Raw genomic sequence first — 23253 nt, forward strand, 5'->3', positions numbered from 1 at the left:
ACAGTCAATAGCCCGTAAATTCTTCCATGTTGATTAATTTTTCCAAGTTCATTTCAGATGAAGTTCAACACGAAAAGCAACTCTTAGAACAGATCCACTAGTTTAGCTAATTTTTTGAGACGATGAAAACCAACTCCCGTAGAATGGACCAAAATAAATAGCTTGTAAATAGACTTATTCTTTCAGCATCAGTAGTAAGCTAACCCATGGCGTCAGTTTGAGCTGTTCATTACTTACGGACTTGGAGAGTTTGAATTAAGTAAAGGAGAGAAACGGGCATCCACACAAGATGGTAGAAATTTTAAAAAAACATAAAGAATAAAACTCTTCTGGGCCTTAGCCCCACATTCTTCACATTTTATCCGGGCTTGTCCCGATGAAAAGAGGCCCTGTTGAAGAGCCCACGCGCCAACCTTCTAGCCATCTTGAAGCTCGACAATAGAATCTATCTCACGCCAGTAAGACGATGTAGCGCAACAAAGAATAGAATAGCCAGCGGGCCATAGGGACTCGCTCTCCAGGTGGCGCGTCATTAGACTATTACTCCAAGGTCATGGGACCAGAAAATAAATAATAGGACACATCATATGTAAACGATGGCAGTTACAATTAGTGGCCAAAGTTGTACCGAAAAAAAAGAAAAAATGAAAACAGAGTAGGATTAAGATTCCCAAGTGATCAACGGCGTTTTGCCCAGGCCAAAAATGTTAAAGGGAAAGGCTTAAATTGTGTGCCGACTGGTACACCTTATATTTGGTGGATTTTTGCCTATTCCTTTTCTTGGACAGAAGAAAGATAATACCCTTCTTTCAGTCTGCATGTACCTTGTTGTCCTTCCACACTGCATTAAGCACTTTGTGTAGTCATTGCAGGCTGTGTGTACTCCTGCTGTTTTGATCTTGTCTGCATTCACTTAGGTATAGATTGTACTGCTGCTTTTGTGTTTGTCCATGTGATAGGGGCTCCTCTGACCAGGCTTCCACATCTGGTTCTGTGTTTCTCTTTACCTCTGGTCTAGAAAGCCAAGAATTCTGCCGAGAGGATTTATTGTGCTGACCGCACTGCACCTCATAATCTACAGGCTTTTGGGCTGAGCAGCAGTCGCTTGGTAGGCCAAGGCCCTTCAGGGCTGTAGTGCCATGGGGTTAGTTATTCAGCAGATGGTTGGAATGGTAAGAAATTTTATTCTTACTGCACTGGATATGCATTCAGCCAAAAATAATGATGACCCACAGTGATGAAGACCTGCTTCTTGAATATGTTCACTATTTGTAAGATGTTTCCCTGTAATACTACCAGTGGCGTGCACTGAACCCCATCTACCCCAGCACTGCCGGGGCAAAGAATTTTGTATTCAAATTTTCTTATTGTTCCCTTGAACACTTTGTATCAAACTGCAAACAGCTAAGTCAAGACAAGTACAGCTGTCTCGACAAACCGCTCACTCTAGAGCAGTTCAGCTCTCTCCAGCGAGCTGGGTTTCTTTGCCGGTGCAAAAAAGGGCTACCCCAGCGACATTCAAGTTGCTGTGTTGATGCATGCGCTTGAAGCCTGGGTGAGGGCTGTGGGCCACCCTCAAGATACAGAGCGTCTTATGGCGACAGACCAGCTAGTTTGGGTGAGGTATGTTAATTGTAATAGTTAACACTTGAAGCTCAGCGACTACGAGAAAAATATCAGTGTATTAACAGTATAGCCACTTGCACAACGTCTTGCTAATACAAATAAATAGGGCTAGTTTACGATATCAATTGTATATATTTTAATTTTAGATTTTGGCATGTATAAAGATTTTGGGATTACAGTATTCATTGATGGCATGTGTAGAGGAATTTTTCAATACACTCAGGAAAATATTTAGGTTGCACAACATGAAAACAGAGGCGAGCGCGAAGTACAAGAATTTTATATTTTGTAGCTGTGCACCCATGGGTTTGGTAGGGACTGTGAAGTTTTGTAGTGTTGTTGTTGCGTTATAGGTGAAATTTTCACGAGTTCCATGGCATTCTTCATGAACATAAGAGTGTTATCTGTCATGAGGAATACTTTCCCACGTCTGCCGTCGCTGTACCTACACTCAGTAAGCGAGTGAAACTGTAAAATATTGGCTAACTTTTGCTCACGCCATTTAGATTAGGATTTTAAGTTAAAAAACAAAAATGGCCAGCCGGACACCAGTGGGATCCGAACCCACAACCTCCCGATTTCGCGTCGGTTGCTCTACCAATTGAGCTATGGTGGCCTAGGCCATCTTTGTTCTGTTTGAAAGGATCTGAGCTACAGGTCTGGCACTGCTGCTAGCACACTGTAGAGTGCGTTTAAGTCGCCCGTTGTGGGGCACGTCAATGAATATTGAATTTTCACGACCGCATTGTAATCGAAACAGACTTTCAACGTATTAGGTCGTGTTACGTACATGTAGTACGTGTTGAAGAGATGTTAAGTACAGAACAAAAATGGCCAGCCGGACACCAGTGGGATCCGAACCCACAACCTCCCGATTTTGCGTCGGTTGCTCTACCAATTGAGCTATGGTGGCCTAGGCCATCTTTGTTCTGTTTGAAAGGATCTGAGCTACAGGTCTGGCACTGCTGCTAGCACACTGTAGAGTGCGTTTAAGTCGCCCGTTGTGAAGCATGTCAATGAATATTGAATTTTCATTTGTAATCGAAACAGACTTTCAACGTATTAGGTCGTGTTACGTACATGTAGTACGTGTTGAAGAGATGTTAAGTACAGAACAAAAATGGCCAGCCGGACACCAGTGGGATCCGATAATATGATGGGGCTGTGATTGCTTAATTTCTTCTTCTCCTTCGTCTTATCCTTCTTCTTCTTCTTCTTCTTCTTCTTCTTCTTCTTATTATTATTATTATTATTATTATTTTTCTGGTGGGATAATGAACATGTTCACCGCACGTCACTGAATACTACTTACTTCTTGGTACTATAGGAGGTTATTGAATGTGTATAGATGAATGGCATGATTTTTGTAACTCTGACTAGCATCTTTAATGTGGTATGTTAAGTCCTACAGTAAAGAGAAGGAATTCGTAATGTACTTTGCTAAGAAAGTATTTTATAACAGATTCTTGGCTATAAAATGTACAGAATGTTCTTTTTTTTTTTTTTTGGTAACACTTCACTTCTTTACATTTAAAATACTGCCTTCATACAGAGTTAGTCAAGGACAATCAGCTACTGGAAACACAATAGATATTCCAATGAAAATAGATTATGGAACTTATTTATGAAAAGTGGAAATTGCTGGCCTCATTGTGCTTTCATGGACACTTGTAATTCATTTGAAACTCTTTAATATTTTTTCCTTAAAACAATAACCACCATTACTCAGTTTGCAGTGGGAAGGTAGCTGGTTTGATTCCTCTTGGGATGTTTTTTCACTCCGCTGGCAGCAACAGCAGGCAAACCAATCAGATTGCAGGATGCCCTCACCATGCTCATTACACACAGGTAGGTCATTCTACCGGCAACTATGGCTCACCAAGGGCCTCAAATCCATGAGCGGGTAGTTGCTCTTGTTGAACAAGAAACTCTAACCGGAACAGAGGCGGGATGATGCACAGCATCCCACAGAGTATGGCGATGCATTGGATAAACTTTTTCGAGAATCAGGAGACTTAAGCTGATGTGCTGTCTCGGGTTCGTGGCAGATCTCAAACTGGTAGCAGGATGATCACTTGATTGCTGAGACCCATTCGACCCCGTTCATGAATGCTGTGCAGCAACGCCAGGCCATCTGTTTTCCCGGCAGCTCAAGGATGGCTTTAAGATGCCTGAATGAGGTAGAGTTATAATCCCAGTGAGCAGCTAAAAAACAAAAGCTCATTGATGAACATTTGCATTTGCCAAAGGCAATGTGCTATTGATTGGTCGAATGTCATTCTCCAATGAGACCGGCTATGTTGACAGTACTGAAACACTTTAGCTGTCCACAGCATTTTTAGGAACTGGTAAAGGCTGTTCATGATAACACATATGGGCAAATCATTCATCAAAATATTAACTAAGATCCATTTCCAATCACTCAGCGATTGTAACAAGGATGTATGCTTGTTTCAACACTTTTTACCTAGTCACCATGGTACATGGAACATCTACAGACAACCAAGGTGTAAAAGTCGTATATCGCTTTGACGGGGAACTGTTCAATCTGGCTAGACTTCACTCCCAAAAGCTCACTAAGATTACCTCCTTACGGAATTGCAATATGCAGATGATGTTGCTATATCTGCTCTCACACCTGATGAGCTGAAACAGTCAGTCAGTTGTTTCAAGAGTGCTTGTGATTGTTTTAGTCTCTCTATTAATGTTCAGTAAACCAATGTACTCACACAGCCTGCACCTGGGTCGAGCCTCCGAGCTTTCAATATCTCCATTACGGATACCCCACTGGAGCAGGGCGACCACTTTTTATATCTAGGAAGTATCCTCTCAACAAATGCCAACTGCTCACAAGATGTGGATAGGAGAATTGATGCTGCCCACTCAGCATTTGGATATTTATCCAGTCATATCTTCATGAATAAGGACCTTACATTGCATAAAAAGATCATGGTTTACCATGCTATAGTCATATCAACATTGCTTTACGGTTGTGAAATTTGGACCCCTCTTCCATCTGGATATCAAAAAGCTAGAGCACGACCGAGCTCGATAGCTGCAGTCGCTAAAGTGTGGTCAGTATCCAGTAATCGGGAGATAGTGGGTTCAAACCCCACTGTCGGCAGCCCTGAAGATGGTTTTCCGTGGTTTCCCATTTTCACACCACGGCCGCTTCCTTCCCAGTCCTAGCCCTTTCCTGTCCCATCGTTGCCATAAGACCAGTCTGTGTCGCTGCAATGTAAAGCCAATAGCAAATGGGAGGACAGTGTCACCAACCTTGCAGTTCTTGAGAAAGCGCGTGCTATAAGTATTGAGGGTACCATCATTGACCATCATCTCAGATGGATAGCACATCCGTTGTATGAGTGATACCAGGCTTCCTTATCAACACCTGTATGGTGAACTCTGGCACAAGAATTAACACTCAATCCTGCAATACGCTTGCTGAGAATCATACACTTTGGTGCGACACTGTTTCTACGTCAGTTACTGTCTTTGAAGAGGAACGATGTGGACGTGAAGAGGCTAAACTACAAGAACGGAAGCTCCGTCAAGCTCAGCCCTGCCCTTTCCCCCGCCATTCCATGTGATTTGTGTGGACATATGTTTCATGCCAAGATTGGACTACTAAGTCATATGAAACATATTCACAAAGCATTGCATATAAAATGCTGAAGAATATGTTTACTTGGATACGAGCTGCAGCCGACGACGACTCTAGTTTACTGATAAGCTTGTTGCTTCCAATGATGTGTAATCTCCCCATGGATAATGTTAAAGTAACTGTCATTTTTAACCTGTCTACACCTATGAGACATTGTCTTGAATGATTTTAACACACTTTATATATCTCCCATTTCTACCGCAAGAACTTTGATAGTTCTTTCCTGAAGATTGCAGTGAAGAATGGAGTGTTCAGGAACATTATGCAGAGCTGTTGACAGAGGTACAAGTGAAGGTAACATGTTTCATCTAATTATTGACTGTGATGGGACTGTACCAAAAGTGTGTTTCCCTTTTTCTACTCTTCCTGAAAGGCACCAGATATTTACAGAATTCCTTGGTATTTATGGTGGCATATACAACTTTCTTCATTCTGTCAGCCTTTCTTCTGCTACTTTGCTTTGGTGCAATTAGTTTACTCATATTGATGAGATTAAGGAGAAATATACACTTTACATATAGAAGCATTTAAGTTGTAGTTTTATTATTCTGACATACAAAAGAAAATCCTGCAACTATGAATGTATTCAAACTTTTACATTGTTTCATCCCCCATAAGTCCAACCCCTCATCCACGTCGTGGGGGACGGGCAACAGTATGAAGTAGGGGATAGCCTGTGAGGGTGAAGTACAGTGGGGACCTTGTGTGCCCCAGGACTGCTACGGTAGCTGTGAAGGCCTTACAGGAACCCTGAAAAGTAACGGCTAATGGGCCTCTGGTGAAGTCCTTAATGGCAACTGAGGCAGAGAAAGAGACCTTTGGTACGGAAAAGTTGGCGCAGGAGGCAACCCTTCTTCTTGGGGTAAAATAAAGAGGAAAACCACTGCCTTGTGGTGAAGAAGGGTCTTCGAAGGCTAAGGGTGACTACCCCAACAGAAAACAGCAGGGTTGGAGGCATAGGTGGCAGCCCCACTACCAAGCTCGGGTGCTGTGGGCCAATAACTCACACAACCTTGAATTACCTTATTACAGAAACATCAACAATGAGAAACCGGACTGATCCAGAGATGATGACCTTTGGCTTGAAAAGGCTAACAAAAGTTGGGTTATGGAATGTGAGAACTCTGCGGGAAAGTGGAAAGCTACGACAGGCAGTGGCATGTAAAAAGAGTTATGGCCTGAACATCCTAGGTTTGAGTGAGGTGAGATGGAGTGACTTTGGGGAATTGGCAACCCATGATGGAGCTATATTTGTATACTCTGGAAGACTCGAGGGTGACAGAGCACTGGGCGAGTTGGCCGTGCGGTTAGGGGCGCGCAGCTGTGAGCTCACATCTGGGAGATAGTGGGTTCGAATCCCACTGTCGGCAGCCCTGAAGATGGTTTTCTGTGGTTTCCCATTTTCACACCAGGCAAATGCTGGGGCTGTACCTTAATTAAGGCCATGGCTGCTTCCTTCGCATTCCCAGGCCTTTCCTGTCCCATCATTGCCGTAAGACCTATCTGTGTGTTGGTGCGACGTAAAGCAAATAGCTAGGTGACAGAGTGAGTTATAGAGGTGTGGGTATATTGATGGACAAGGAGGCCAAGAGAAGCCTTATGGAGTGGTACTCAGTGACGGAGAGGATAATAGTGGCATATTTTAAGACCAATATTATAAACGTTGTGTTGATAGCATGCTATGCACCTATGGAGTCGGCGGAGGAGGAAGACAAACAGGCATTCTACGGACATCTTAATAGTAGGTTCAGAAACAGAAAAGGAAGGATATCATACTAGTTGGAGGAGACTTGAATGCAAAAGTGGGACAGGACAACAAAGGACTTGAACGTATTATGGGAAGGCGTGGTTTAGGAGAACGAAATGAGAATGGACAGCTGTTTGTGAACCTCTGTGCAAGCCACGATTTGGTTATTGGTGGTACTGTATTTTCACATAAAGACTGCCATAAAGTCGACACGGGTATCACCGGATCATAGGTTAGAAAACCAAATAGATCATGTGGCTATTGGACAAAGGAGGAGTTCATTGTTGGATGTGAGGAACAAGAGAAGTGCTTGTTGGATGTGAGGAACAAGAGAAGTGCTTGTTGGATGTGAGGAACAAGAGAAGTGCTTGTTGGATGTGAGGAACAAGAGAAGTGCTTGTTGGATGTGAGGAACAAGAGAGGTGCGGACATTGGTAGTGATCACCATCTTGTTGTGGCTACCTTTAGAATGAAGATCCAGGCACAAAAGAGAAGGATAGAGCAGACAACGAAACTATATGATGTTGGAAAGTTAAGGGATGACATAAATGTGATAGAAACCTTCAGGATAGAACTAAAGAATCGATTTCAAGCACTCACTGAGGTGGAGGATGAAACTATTGAGGAAAAATGGGTGAAGACTAGATCTGTATTTACTGAAGTAAGTGAAAATATTCTGGGTTTTTAGGACAGAAGGAAAAAAGACTGGAGGACTGACCAGACATGGGAAATTATCAGACAAAGGAAAGAGATAAAGGAAGAAATGAACGCATGTAAGACACGAGCAAAGAAGGCAGAATTGCAATCCAGATAAGCTGCGAAGGATAAGGAAGTAAAGAGAAGTGCGAGGAGAGGTCAAAGGAAATGTATAGATGACCTATCTCAACAAGCAGAGGAGGCAGCCAGAAAGGGAAATCTTAGAGAACTCTATACCATCACCAGAGTTTTGGCAAGGAAACAGATGCAGAAAAACCGTCCAGTCAGAAACAAAGATGGTGTCCTACTAACAAACTCTGAGGATCAACTGAAGCGATGGCAGGAACATTTTTCTGCAGTGTTAAACCACTCCTGGAAAGGAGCAAGCAGATGCGGGGGTGAGGAGGAAGAAAAAGAAGAAGAAGAAGAAACCCAGCCTGACCCAAGGATTAAAGTCTGCATTCCAACAGTAGAGGAAATCAAGCAGGCATTGAGAGAGTTACAAATTAGTAAGACAGCAGGAGTTGACAATATTCCAGCAGAAGTCATGAAGGTTGATATGGATACCACTGCCAATATGTTGCAGCCGCTATTTGAGAGGATATGGGTTAATGGAGAAATGCCAATAGATTGGAGATGTGGGTTGCTGGTGAAGTTTCCAAAGAAGAGAGATACATCAAACTGTAACAACTGGAGGGGCATTACGCTTCTTTCAATCCCTAGCAAAGTCTTCACCAGGGTTGTGCTGAACAGAATTAACGAGTATATCAACTTGAGGCTCCAACGGGGACAGGCAGGGTTTTGATCGAATCGCTCATGTGTAGACCAAATAAATATCTTGAGGATAATTCTGGAACAGTGTGTTGAGTGGTCATCTCGCCGTGATGCAGTGTGCATCGACTTTGAAAAAGCTTTGGATTCGATCAACAGAGAAGAAAGTGAAGCGGTATGGAGTGCCATCACAAATTATCAACCTCACTCAAGAAACGTACCGTTCTTATACATGCAGAGTCATTCATGAGGGCCGTGTATCTGAGCCTATATCTGTACATTCAGGAGTACATCAAGGTTGTATCCTGTCACCAACCATGTTCCTGGTAGTGATTGATGCGGTAATGCAGAACGTAATGTGAAATGTGAAACGTGGTATCCAGTGGGTATTGGCTAATGGGTTGGAAGACCTAGACTTCGCTGACGATGTGTGTCTCCTGTCTGAACCACATAGTGAAATGCAATCAAAGATTGAAGACTTGGTAAAAGAAGGAAAGAAGGTGGGACTAACGATCAACTCAGAGAAGACCAAAGCCCTAAGGACTAACACCAACAAACTAGACCCATTTTTCTTCAGTGATGAACCTACAGAGGATGTGGATAGTTTCACCTATTTGGGCAGTATAGTTACCAAAGATGGAGCAGCAGTACAGGATGTCTCTCAACGTATACAAAAATCAAATGGTGCCTTTGTTTCAGCTCTATCCAGTATGGAAGAACAACAAAATATCTATCAGGACCAAACTTCGCATTTTGCGAAGTAATGTCAAGGCTGTTCTATTATATGGGTCCAAGACCTGGAAAGTGACTAAAGTGATTACCTCCAAGTTGCAGACCTTTTGTCAACCACTGTTTAAGGAATACTCTACACATCTACTGGCAGAAATAATCTCCAATCATGAACTATGGATGAGGATGGGTGAAACCGAGATGGCCATACGGATAAAGTGACGGAAATGGAAATGGATAGGGCATACGTTGAGAAAAGGGCACAAAGTCATTGAGAGAGAGGCACTGGATTGGAATCCGCAGGATAAAAGGAGGAGAGGAAGGCCCAAACAAATGTGGCAAAGATCTGTACACATGGAGGCAATGGAGGAAGGCAAGACCCAGAGAGAGGTGAAGAGGTTGGCTGGCAACAGGATCAGATGGAGATGCTTTGTTGATGCCCTATGTTCCACAAGGAACAACAGCAATTAAGTCAAGTAAGTCTTTACATTGCTTCACTTATGTCAGTGCCTGTATATGTGTTTGAAAATTGTAACATATCATAGTGCTAGGAATGATACTGGATGGTTTTGTTCTCTAAGGGTTGTTCAAATGAAACATAGATAAACCTGGCTACACCACAAACAACTGATGGCACTACAAAGTGGTGGCAGCACTGCATGGCTATCTGTTTCCTGTAACAGCTCAAAAGATAGTCAGTGTAAGAGACACTTCTGCTAAATAGAGGAGAAAGTTGAAGCAACATTTGTATTTAATGGTTACATCCAAACGCATGAAACGCGGCATGATTCAGTTCTTGTACAAAGAAGGTGCTTTGACTGGGAAAATTGTTATGAAGTTTGTGCTTGTACTCCATGGGTAGTGCATGTCAACATGCTGCCAACTGAGAAGGTACTAGCATAAGGCCCATAGGAAGGAACTAACCAATGGGGAAGCAAAGGCGGATCAAAACTATGGTACAACCATAGGGCAGTTTATCATCCATAATTCAACAGGCATATTTACAAGAACTCAGCTAAAAAACATTACAAAGAGCAAATGTCATTACAAAACAAATTAAACTACTGAGCCACATGACAGCAGTAGAACAAATGGAACTCCATTGACTTCAGAAAACAAATATGTCTCATACATTCTTGAACCGGAGCATACTTCTCCAACTACCGGGCGAGTTGGCCGTGCGCGTAGAGGCGCGTGGCTGTGAGCTTGCATCCGGGAGATAGTAGGTTCGAATCCCACTATCGGCAGCCCTGAAAATGGTTTTCCGTGGTTTCCCATTTTCACACCAGGCAAATGCTGGGGCTGTACCTTAATTAAGGCCACGGCCGCTTCCTTCCAACTCCTAGGCCTTTCCCATCCCATCGTCGCCATAAGACCTATCTGTGTCGGTGCGACGTAAAGCCCATAGCAAAAAAAAAAAAAAATACTTCTCCAACTAATTACAAAGTTAATTCTGTAGAACATACTATTCAGCATAAATTTAATGTTCTGCTGAACCTATTTCCTATAATCATAATTTCATGTGGCTATTTCTAGCCGAGTGCAGCCCTTGTTAGGCAGACCCTCCAATGAGGGTGGGCAGCATCTGCCATGTGTAGGTAACTGCGTGTTATTGTGGTAGAGGATAGTGTTATGTGTGGTGTGTGAGTTGCAGGGATGTTGAGGACAGCACAAACACCCAGCCCCCGGGCCACTGGAATTAACCAATGAAGGTTAAAATCCTCGACCTGGCCGGGAATCGAACCCGGGACCCTCTGATCCGAAGGCCAGTACACTGGCCATTCAGCCAACGAATCGGACACCTATTTCCTTTGTTCTGACATAAAACCAATCAAAAGAGCATACTGGGCTGCAAGCTCAGTCACACACAGCAACACAGAAATCACAAGCACTTACCCCATTTATATGGCCAGTCACTGTCACAAGTACCAACCTTTCATTCGATATACTTACAGTCCAACGCTGTCCCACACAACACCACACACAAGCCAGCTGGACGAGAGAGAGAGAGAGAGTAAAACGGGGCAGAGAAAATATTTCACATACCCTCAATATATGGACCACATGATTTGTCCAGCTGCACAACCAGTATATTGGGAAATTCCACCTAGAAAAACAAGCCCTGTTCAACCAGATACATATGCACTCAAATATCCATAAACTTGAGATATTATTTCTACTTTTTGAACATTGTGATCACATCGAATTTTTATTTTGAGGATCAATATTCAATGGAACTTTTATCATTTAGTAATTTGTTTCAATGGCACAAAATATTTTAACAACATGAACTGTTTTATAACTGTTGTCCACATATGATAAACTGAGTCAGTTTGACTCGTAAAAATTTATGGATTAGTCATTGTTTTAGTGTTACCAAGAATATCATGTCTTTTTTATTATAATTAGGCTCAAGATGTCTCACATGAAAGAGACAAAACATGTTTTTTTAAATAAAATAAAAAGGAATAATATTGTACAGTATTGTGCACCCGCTCATGCAGCGGTCAGTGCCAAGTTATCCCGGTAGCTCTTGATTTCTTCTCAGGGTATTCCAATTTCCGCTCATAAAATCTGAGATTTTATATATAATTATTTTACGTGGTTTCGAATGAGAATTTGTCCGCTGGAATACGCACCACGGGAGTATCTACACGCACAAGTACGAACCTGTGACCGGTAACTTCAAAGGGATCTCTTTTCGTTTGTAGAACTAATCAATCGCTTATTTCTATGAAACTTATTAACTAACTTACAACTAGACGTTACCCGAACAGAAATTAAAACACAGTCACTTAATAAGAAAAAAAAAATATAAGATTATTTATTGACTAAAATAATGTTCGGTGTTAGATAAAGTGAAATCTGGATAGTATTAATTGAGAAATATTTAATCATTGAAAGACTAGAGTCAGCGCTGGCTCAAATTAAATAAAATAATTAAAGTTTAAAATGTTTACGTTCTCTCATAACTGATGTTCAAATTCATATTAATACATGTCTCAATATTCGTAGCCATGTTCCAAAAAGTATTTCATTTCCACCAATTATATTCGAGATCACTGAGCAATCATGGAATCAAATAAAAATACACATTGCAAATACTGTCCCGTTAATTGTTAAAATTATCCTCACAACATATAAGTCGTCATGCTGAGATAAAATGAATGATTCGTTAACTTGAAAACGTAATAAAATTACATGGGAAAAAGTTAGATTGTAAATTCAAATCTGCTCATATTTTTACGTAATTATTTCCCAAACATACTCTTGTGTGAGTATTAAATTGTAAAAGTGTTCTCCAACTTTCCATTCATAAATTATAATCATTCATAGATCTGAACTCTGATTATTTGGTCACATATTTCGAGTACGCACAAGTAACCAACTTACGGACTAAGACAATACCACCCTAAAGCCTACGACATATGGCTCCTAACTAACCATTATAATATTCTTCATATTTAAAATACTCGAATCGAAATCGTTATTGCATGAAAAGAAATAAACATCTAACTAACTATTCAAGTAGTTTCCAATCCACACACTCCTCTATTAATGGCTCAATGTGCTCTAGCATTCTACTATTTCTCAATATTTCATATGTATCCGAGCTACTCCACTTGTATGGATAGTATAGAATGAAATTATTGCGTATTATCCTGAAACGTCACCGCACCACGAAATATTAGATGTATACTAAGTCATGAGTCTAGTGAACTGTACATTAAAGTACTCTCTTATTCACAGTACCTGTTATTTACCAATGTCAGACATAAATATAACTGTCACGATACACAATTCTACCATAATACATGTCTATCTTACCTTAAAATGGTCATCTGCGCGATGTTCTCTCCTTGTCATATTCTTTCAAATATGGCACAGAAACTCACCTTGTAATTCTAATATAACGTTATCTCGTCGAATGGCAATTCTCACACTTCCCGTAGAACATAAACAAATCTCTATACTTTAACTATTCATCAATATACTCCAATAAATAATCACATTTCAACACTATTCCAAAGACACTTTAACATAACACCGGCTTTCATATAGCCGTATGCATATAGCCATTACTCCCAAAACTATATGCTAAATATTCTAGAATTGCCTTGTATAAATACACCGTTAATAACCTTTATCTTAACAACAGTAGTACGAGTTCAATGCCCTCTTTCTATGAAGAAAGGAATACTTAATTTGACAATAATCATCGTATCGCGCAGGTACTTCGCGACGTAATCTATATCCAGGTAAGCGAGATTAATCGAAATTTCACTAGTAAATTAGACTCATTGCTTCTAGGTCTTCACAAGTAACACTTCTATCTTTTATCCAAACTAGTTTCCACTGTAAGTATTCAAGTGCGGTAACCTGTATATGTCATATAAGCATTCTAATTCTACACTTCCATCTAATCTTAAAGCCTTAGATATCTCACACTTCACTTTATATTACTCACGCGTTCTTAAATACTTCAAAAATATCACCAAATATTCAGCACATGCCGAGTTAGATTGAGGGTGCAGATTACAAGAAACTACTCTACTAAAGAAATGTATGGACTTAGCTCGTCAGTTGCTACGTTTGGTCTGGTTGATGTTCCATCCCTCGGTTGCAGCTAGACCCTCCGATCGGATCTGGATCTCTGGTTGGATTGCACGTTCATGGTCATCAGCTGGTCACATGGCTCGCCGGTCCACTCCTTATCGTCCGGTCTTTTGGCTGGCCGGTGCTCATCCACGTCATCATGTCCACTGGTTGGCCGGTCCAATCATCCACAGCTGGTCCTCTGGCTCGACGGTGCATATCCCCAGTTCAGTCCATCTTGTTAATTTAGCAGACAGTCATCATTTTGAATCTGTAGACAACGAAGAGAATTCCATTTGCGCAGTAATTAGTCATGCTATATTCCATATTTCTATTATTTATAATAATCGTCGAAGTTTTTCTTTGCTCTGAAAAATTTCTCCGTAAATAGTTATTAGGTTTACTGCTACGGTAGTTACTATCTTCTCGTATGAAGTTATCAATATTTTAAAATGGTGATATTCCTATTCCTTCGATCGTAGAGTGGCTCCTCACTAATCCAAGTCAATCATATATCACCAAAAATTATTTATTTATATAATTTTTTCGCCTCTTTTCTTAGCATACACCGGTGAATAATTTAATCGTATGCTATCGCCGATTATAAATAGTTAATATTCTCCACAGTAGCCAAGAATATTCTTCAAACGTGTAGCTCCGCTCGTTTCTGCGTCTTGCTTCTACGAATGTTATTTTTTGAGTATTTTTTTTAAACAATCCTTCCGCTGCTATATTTTTTTAAAAACAATTCAAAATGAGCCTCTACTGTTCTGCAGTGTCTTCGAAAATTATCCGTTTCGTGACGTACATAGCCTCCTATACGCTGCATGAATATGAAGTTCATTGCCTTAGTAGATCGCATGGGCCATACCTTCCTACGCCACCATTTTGTAGTTGGTCTTCGAGATGCGAACGGGCACAATTGTAAAGGTAGAGTTACCTAATCATTAAGACCTTCTATCTTGTTGAGGTTGGTAGTAAGGAATAATTATGAAATTCACTTCTTGTGGTACTCTAATGCTCACAGCCGAGCAGCCTTGGGTTCAAAAGGAACCCCTAACAAGACAAGTGAAGTGTCTGACTAATTATCCAAAAATGAGAACGCACCCTAGACGCAGCCAGCCACCAAGACTATGTTTGAGAAAAGAAGGGGAAGGAACAGCAGGGGCAACAACCAATAAGGAAACAGAACCAATAATAATACAGAATAATTTCTCAAATTATCATGTAGGCACACTTCAAGTGTCTGTTGTGCTTCTATTAGATACAGATAATATTTCGGAGGCTATGCCGTGCCGTGCAATGTTTTGAGATTATAACAGTTTTGGAAAACGTATCCGTGACACAACACAACAAAGGACACTCAGTGTTGTTTCCTCTGAGGTGTTATGGATCATTCACCTTACAGCTAACATTCTGCCCATGTGACATTCATGTCTTTGGGCTGCTAAAGAAAGTCCTGAAGAGTAAGCGCTTCACCACCGTTCAGGCTGTTCCTCATGCTATGGAAGAGTGATCAATCAAGAACCAGTGTCTTTTATTGTGGAGGCCATGGCAAAACTTGTTCATTGTTGAGACAGCTGCCTGAATGGTGGAGGTGATTATCTGTAGATTCTCCTGAATTGTCATCAGTATGCTATTGTTGTGGTGTAGGTATGTTGCCCAGTCCATGTTTCATTTGAACAACTATTATGAAAGCCATATCGACATAATTTTTAATCCTCACAGCCCAGTAGATAAACTATTAGTGTATGCAATGAGATGGGCTGAACAAGAAGGTGGACCCCTCATATTGGAGATATTTTGATGAAGAGCTCCCCTTTCTTTTTTTATACATGATAGTAAGCAGTCTGGCCTATTCTGACGACCTGGTCTTAATGGCAGATTGTGTTAAAAGCCTGTAGTCTTGGAACTTGACAATAGATGTGATAAGTATGGTGTGAAAATTAGCCTTTCTAAGACTAAATTGATGTCAGTAGGTAAAAAATCCAAGAGAATTGAATGTCAGATAGGGAATACAAAGCTGGAACAGGTAGATAATTTCAAGTATTTAGGATGTGTGTTTTCTCAGGATGGTAGTATAGTGAGTGAGATTGACCCAAGGTGCAGTCAAGCTAATGCAGTGAGCTCGCAGTTGCAATTAACAGTATTCTGTAAGAAGGAAGTCAGGTCCCGGACAAAACTATCTTTACATTGGTCTGTTTCCAGACCAACTTTGCTTTATGGGAGTGAAAGCTGGGTAGACATGGGATATCTTATTCATAAGCTAGAAGTAACAGACATGAAAGTAGTGAGAATGATTGCTGGTACAAACAGGTGGGAACAATGGCAGGATGGTACTTGGAATGAGGAAATAAAGGCTAAGTTAGGAATGAACTTGATGGATGAAGCTGTACGCATAAATTGGCTTCAGTGGTGGGGTCATGTTAGGCGAATGGAGGAGGATAGGTTACCTAGGAAAATAATTTATTTTGTTATGGACGGTAAGAGGGGTAGAGGGAGACCAAGAGGACGATGGTTAGACTCATTTTCCAATGATGGATTTAAAGAAAGAGATATAGAACTAAACGAGGCCACAGATCTAGTTACAGAGGATTGTAGTGGCAATTAGTAAATTCACAGAGACTTGCAGACTGAACGCTGAAAGGCATAACAGCCTATAATGAAGACGTTTGTATGTACGTATGTAATTTATGCGAGTTTAAATTGTGATAATTTCTTTCTCCTTAGTCATCTATTTAATTTGTACTTGTTCCAGATGCAGATTTACTCTCTGTGATGGCTGCTGGAGAACATGTTACTCTTGCTGTAAACAATGTACATTGTGCACTTCAGGAAATCTTGCAGTTGGAATTGGGTTTTGAAGTCTTACGTTGGGGATGTGTGTTCCACAAGCAATCTCTCAGACCAATGCTGGGTGGCATGTTGATATGGATAGAAAATAATTTACACAACTCTTACTCTGTGGATATTTATGCAAGGTGAGTAAAACATAAGCAGGTTTTGTACTGCCTTGATGACTCACTATTTGGGTCTTGAGTGGCAAGACTGTAAGCTAAGCACTGGCACTTTATTCAAGGTCCCCATAATACTTGACATATGTGCACTGAAGAAGGTCCAGAATTTAATGCATATGAATAATCCCCTATGATGGAGTTCTGCAGTGTTGCTGCAAATCAGAAGGATGGGTTGATCATTGAATCATTTATTTATCATCACACATTAATATATACAAATATAGTTTCCATACCAGGATAAACTAAATGAACATACTCAAATAATACACCAATTTATACATAAATCACCAAGAAAAAGGCTGTGCTGTTTTGGGTCACGCAGCTATAAGCTTGCATTCAGGAGATAGTGGGTTCGAACTATACTGTCAGCAGCCCGAAGATGGTTTTTTGTTGTTTCAAATTTTTGCACCAGGTAAATGCTGGAGCTGTACCTTAATTAAGGCCTCGGTTGCTTCCTTCCCACTCCGAGTCTTCTCATAACCCATTATCGCCATAAGACTTAACTGTGTCGTTGCAACATAAAACAGATTGTAATATATATACACATAAATACACTCATGTTCATAAAAACCAGAACACCTTGAAAGACTAGAGATAGGAAGTTCACATTCAAAGGACATGTGCAGTAGTATGTGTAACTGTTCCCTCTCGTCAAAACACTTGAGGAGATGAAAGTTATTATCTTGGGACACATGAATATTAAATAAACTATTTGTGGCTTGCCCGCAAATTGCCACGCAAATAGAAACAATTAACATTCCATGGTTCCCCATTTCTCTATGTAATGTTTGGGCACCATGGTTACAGTTTTAAATAAAACTGTAAACCAAAATTTATATTTACTAGCATAGAGACTTACACTTAAATCACAGGGGTAGGATTTTAAATAATTAACCATTAAGTATCGCTTAAGAAAGAAAATTAACACAATATAAAATACAAATGAATTTATTATACAAAAAAATGAGATGAATCGGAAAAGTTTCCTTAAAGCGTGGAGGAATTTATAATTTACTGAATTTACTATTGCTTGCTTTATCTAATTGAAGCTCACCAATTGCAGCTTTCATTGACGTCATCTGGTTTCCGTGGTTACTCGTTCTCTTCTTCTCGATGTAGACTCTGCTGCATGGACATCCTTCCTTCCTTCTCTGATATAGTACGGGCTATCTGGACTAACACTCCCTACTTGCCTAGTCTTTAAATTAGACATTGGCCCTATACTTGTAAAAACTGATCAGCGTTGATCGTATGAGGAGAAAATTCAGAGATATGAATTTTTCCATATTAGTAGAAATTTCAATCCAACTGAGCTATAGTATTTATACGGTACAGACTTGTACCAAAATTCCGTAGACTTGAACTAAATATAGTTCTTCGTCCAGAATATTTACTGAATATCACACAAGCCATAAGCTTGTTTCGTTTCTCGTAGATCCGATAACATAACCGAAGCGACAACACATTGTACAAAAATAACTATGTCGCGGAGCGACCACACACTGTTTCAAAAATCAAATCACGTCATTCAAAGTAGATGTTCACAGTAGAAGTAGTAGTGATGGAGTTCCGTAGTTAGGTTGTAAGGTTGTTAGCTTCACAGCAGAAGTTGTACTTAGTTAGGTTCTAAGATCTTAAGGCTCTGTTCTCGTGTTGAGAATCAGTATATATCCGGGCTCACCCCCACTCTTGGTAACAGCTCAATCTCAAAACTCATATACAACGAAGTATCTGATTCGATAGATCGAAGCATCAACTCCCCTTCTCTTCCTCCTCGACAAGTCCAGAAGGCGTGGCGAAGATATAGCTAACCCTCTTGCAAGCCTCGCGCACGGGTCGCTGTTTGCTAGCCTTGGTCATAAAATAAACCCATGACTAACGCAAAATCCCAAGCTTCAAGAATAACCCTCCGTATACACAAACATGAGATGAAATGAAAACAACTATGTCTCAACATATTGACCGTATTTACAACATAATGAATTCTTATCCTACATAATATAATAATTTAAATAATAAAACGATGTTATCATATATACAATATGATTCCAAAAAGCCTTGATTACAAATGATTGACGTTGAATAAATATGTTATTACAAATAATTGCCGATGGCGGATAAACTTGATATCAAATGATATCGCATAAAATGATATTATATTAAATTAGTAGGGCTGGAGAAGCCTGGACGGTTACATATGTTCTGAAGAAATGATTAGCATTTGAATCATGTTGGGCCTGAGGTTCAAGGTCCACTTCGATATCTTGGCGCATCATCGCTGACTGGTAAAATGTCCTGTGGCTCTTGTTGTCGTTATAGACTTAAGGTAATGGATCAGTGTGACTTGAGCAGATATGCAGCATGCCTCACAGACCGTACCGTCAAATGGGCGAGTTTGAAAGAGGGCGCATTATTGGCATGAGAGAACATGATGCATCCATCCAGGAGAACAGTGTAACACATCGTACACTAACAGGAGTAACAGTTCGTCGCCGTTTATTACGGTCTGGGTTACCGGCACGTCATCCACTTCTCCGCCTACCTTTGACTAATATGCATAAACATGCTAGACTTCAATGGTGTATGGAACAACATCACTGGGGACAGGAATGGCAGCAGATAGTGTTTTTGGACGAATCCAGGTTGTGTTTGTTTGAAAATTATGGCCACATTTTTGTTCGCCGCAGACAAGGGGAAAGGCATCACATTGACTGCATTCGCACAAGACATACAGCGCCAACTCAAGGCCTAATGGTGTGGGGTACTATTGGGTACAACCAAAAATCACAGTTGGTGCGTGTGCAGGGCACTGTGACCAGTTTGACCTACACAAATGACATCCTGCAACCCGTAGTCATACCCTTTCTGCACGACACCCCAGATGCCATATTTCAGCAGGACAATGCACAACCACATGTTGCTGCACAAACACATGCCTTCTTATTGTCACAGGATGTCAGACTGTTGCCCTGGCCCACCCGATCACCGGATTTGTCGCCAATCAAAAATGTGTGGGAAATGGTGAAACGACGGGTATGGCGCTGTGACCCAATTCCAACAACCAAAGATGAACTGTGGAACCAGGTGAATGCAACACAGATGGCAATACCTCAGGACACCATTCGCGCCTTATATGTGTCGAGGCCACCAAGCATGGAACAAGTTATCAGTGCCCATGGAGGACCCAGTGCCTGCTAGGCAACAGGACACATGTTGAACCTAGGTGACAGAAATGCTAATCGTTTCTGCAGAACATACTAACGAACATGTCCTGTGAATATGAACCTCCTATCTCTAGTCTTTCAAGGTGTTCTGTTTTTTTATGAACATGAGTGTACATGCATGTATCACTATTTATAAACTAAACAAACATACCCTAACAAATGACAGACATGAGAGTTAACAAAGAATTAAGTACAGTATTATAAAATAATTGTTCATCAGCAGTAGGCTGATGCAGTCTTCTATCCACACTCCCAGTCTGGTCATCCCTGTTTTGAATCCTGGCAGCACCTGTTATGAGGATGCTTATTCAGTGCAGTGCATGGTGGCCACTCAGATGAAATGTTATAGCTGTCATTGATGAATACAATTATGCATAACACATTTAAATTAGTAGATATACATTATTTAATAATCAAATACCATGAAAGGCACTCTTGAACATGTATTATATAGACACCTATAAAATAATACTTGGAGTTAGTTGAGGCCACTCCAGTCATCTTTATTGCACTCTTGAGGGACAGGAAGAAGTCGGATGGCAAATTTTTATTTTATTTTTATGTATTCATGAAAGTCTTTTCAAGCTGAAACAGGTAGGTGGTGGTCTATTTTTTTGCTAAGCATTTTTCAAGGAAGATATGGGAGCTCCAGTTTTATGGTGCACGCCCTAAGTAGTACATGCCACTAGACATCAGTGCTAACAGCCAGCGGCTGTCTTTCCTTGCCTTCTCTCTCCGCATGGTCCGTTCTCCACTGTCCCCCACCACATATGGCTGTCTACACTTGTGTATATGGGACAGTGAGTTAAGATTGTTTGAGATAATGTTGTGTCTCAATCAGATACAAATTTACAACACATATTTACAAGGCAAGTCTATCAGCACTTGCAATACAAGTATAGTTCTGATGGCTTCCAGGAAATAACTTAAATGTGAACTAAAGGAAATAATCTCAATTGCTCTTCATATATTAACAGTATGTACAAGAAACCTGAGAAATTATAAGTCTGTTGTTACATTGTTTAACCATGTGACAGGAGTTTTAAGTTCTTCCTTACTTTGCATAAACAAGGCAGCGTCTTGAGAGAAAAAAAAATGTTTCTGATAACGGTAAGGTCAAGTCCTAAGCAACATTGATTGATTGATTGATTGATTGATTGATTGATTGATTGATTGATTGATTGATTGATTGATTGATTGATTGATTGATTGATTGATTGATTGATTGATTGATTGATCAGAAATAACCTTTTACATGGCGGGTAAGTTACCTGCTTCTTTAATAGTAAATGTCAGAACCAGCTCTATATTGCAAATCTTACTGTAGAGGCTAGTAGGTTCACTACTAATTTGAAAATCCTTTCTTTATTAATTTGTTAGGTATTTACATCCTTCACATTGGATGTTTGCTCAAAGTTTGTGGAGCACAAGAGTATTCGGGATAGTAATGAAAAATTGACTGCTCTAACTTTTGGGATCTTCAGAGAAATATAGAGCCCATTTTAGTGCTTTCTTAAACAGCTTTCCTAAACTATTATTCATAACATTTCATACTCTTTATTTATGATCATCAAATATCATCCATTCCTTATGATATGGCAGATACAATTTTTTCTAGTATGGCTTTTTATTTTTCAGGGATGTTGCACAGATTTTTTTGCTAGTTCACTGCCTGTATGCCGTACTTCGAGTGGATAGTGACATTTACCTAGCATCTCCTGCACAGACCCAAGTAAATGCTCGAATATTTTATGATACAGTATGTTCTGAAGTTGATTTTGTTACTTCTAAGTTCATTGAATGGACTGAAAAGTATGAAAATATGGAAACTAATGACATGGAAAGTGAAACATCTATTAAAATACCTAGAAATATTTTTGCAGATTTTATAAGAAACTATCAGGAATTAGAGTTATCCACTGATCTATTAAATGTGCAAATTTAATGTATTCACTGTATTACAATAATGTACAGTGTACAGTATTATTTATGCAAGACATTTTCCAGTGAGTGATATGTTTGTACAAATGACATTATTTGTTGTATCTCCCTTCTGTGTTGTTACCATGTGGGGAAATCTTGTAATATTTGTAAATGTGTTAATTTTTGAACATAAATAAAAACAACAGAAAAGAAAGGTAAATAAAGGATGAAACATAATATCTTGCTTGTTGATCTGTATTTCTACTGTGTCATGATCTTACTGAGATTCTCTTCATTTCTATTTTTCCCTTCTCTATTTACACAGAAACTCTGCCATAGTTTTCTCTCTATATTTATATATAATATTAAAAATGTATACAAGTAACATTGTTCACTTTACTTATCTTATCCCAGCAATGTTACTCCTACCTTACTCTTATCTAATACTTTAAAGTGTTGTAACTTTTGTTAAAATTCAAAGAATTGATGAAGATAGATGTGGGAAAACTTAGTAGACATTTGAAAATAGCTTTAATATTACATGATGAAAATCAAATTGCGTATGGCTTTTAGTGCCGGGAGCGTCCGAGGACAAGTTTGGCTTGCCAGGTGCAGGTCTTTTGATTTGACTCCTGTAGGCGACCTGCACATTGTGATGAGGATGAAATGATGATGAAGATGACGCATACACCCAGCCCCCATGCCAGCAAAGTTAACCAATGATGGTTAAAATTTCTGACCCTGCCAGGAATCGAACCCGGGACCCCTCTGACCAAAGGCCAGCATGCTAACCATTTACCCAATTACATGATTATTGATTAGTGACGATTAATGTCACTTTCCATTTCCCCAAAAAGGAAGTATATAGGGTCTTTCATATAAACAAAGACTGTTGAAGCAGCGTTTTTACTCTGTGATATGTAAGCTGCAGTATGAGAGGTGCACGCTTGGTTCTTGACGTTGCAAGTAGTCTGCACATGTTCAACCTCACAAGCATCAGTCGCCAGTCTGAATCTCAGCTGTTAACATGCAACATTGCAACACCGTATTTTTGTATGTAAAAGTTCTGGTTTCAACTTAATGGTCATGTGAACAGCCATAACTCTCACTATTGGTGTGCAGAAAATCCTAATGGTGTTTATGATGTCCCTCCTTAAGATTGGTGTTTGGTGTGCTGTTAGTGCAAGACTTGGACTTTTTTTTCCGAGACGACAAAAAATGCAAGAAGGTCCCAAGATGACATTTTGACGCCGATCTTCC

At 40.1% G+C, this 23253-nt stretch overlaps 1 protein-coding gene and 1 non-coding gene across 2 annotated transcripts in view; one reads left to right on the top strand and one right to left on the bottom strand.

Moving 5' to 3' along the window:
• The window catches only part of LOC136872180 (uncharacterized), a 421215-nt gene extending 398984 nt beyond the window's left edge, over positions 1-22231 (top strand). The window contains exons 6-7 of the mRNA XM_068227461.1: positions 16588-16810; positions 21709-22231. Of these exons, the coding sequence (XP_068083562.1) occupies positions 16588-16810; positions 21709-22015 (530 nt within the window). The 3' untranslated portion in view covers positions 22016-22231. The remainder of the gene's footprint in view (positions 1-16587; positions 16811-21708) is intronic.
• Positions 2463-2539, bottom strand: TRNAL-CAA (transfer RNA leucine (anticodon CAA)). Its single transcript has one exon. It is a non-coding gene; the product is annotated as a tRNA-Leu (tRNA).
• Positions 22232-23253: the final 1022 nt, after the last annotated feature.

The sequence above is a fragment of the Anabrus simplex genome, chromosome 4 (genome assembly GCF_040414725.1).
Source record: "Anabrus simplex isolate iqAnaSimp1 chromosome 4, ASM4041472v1, whole genome shotgun sequence".
Lineage (NCBI taxonomy): Eukaryota > Metazoa > Arthropoda > Insecta > Orthoptera > Tettigoniidae > Anabrus > Anabrus simplex.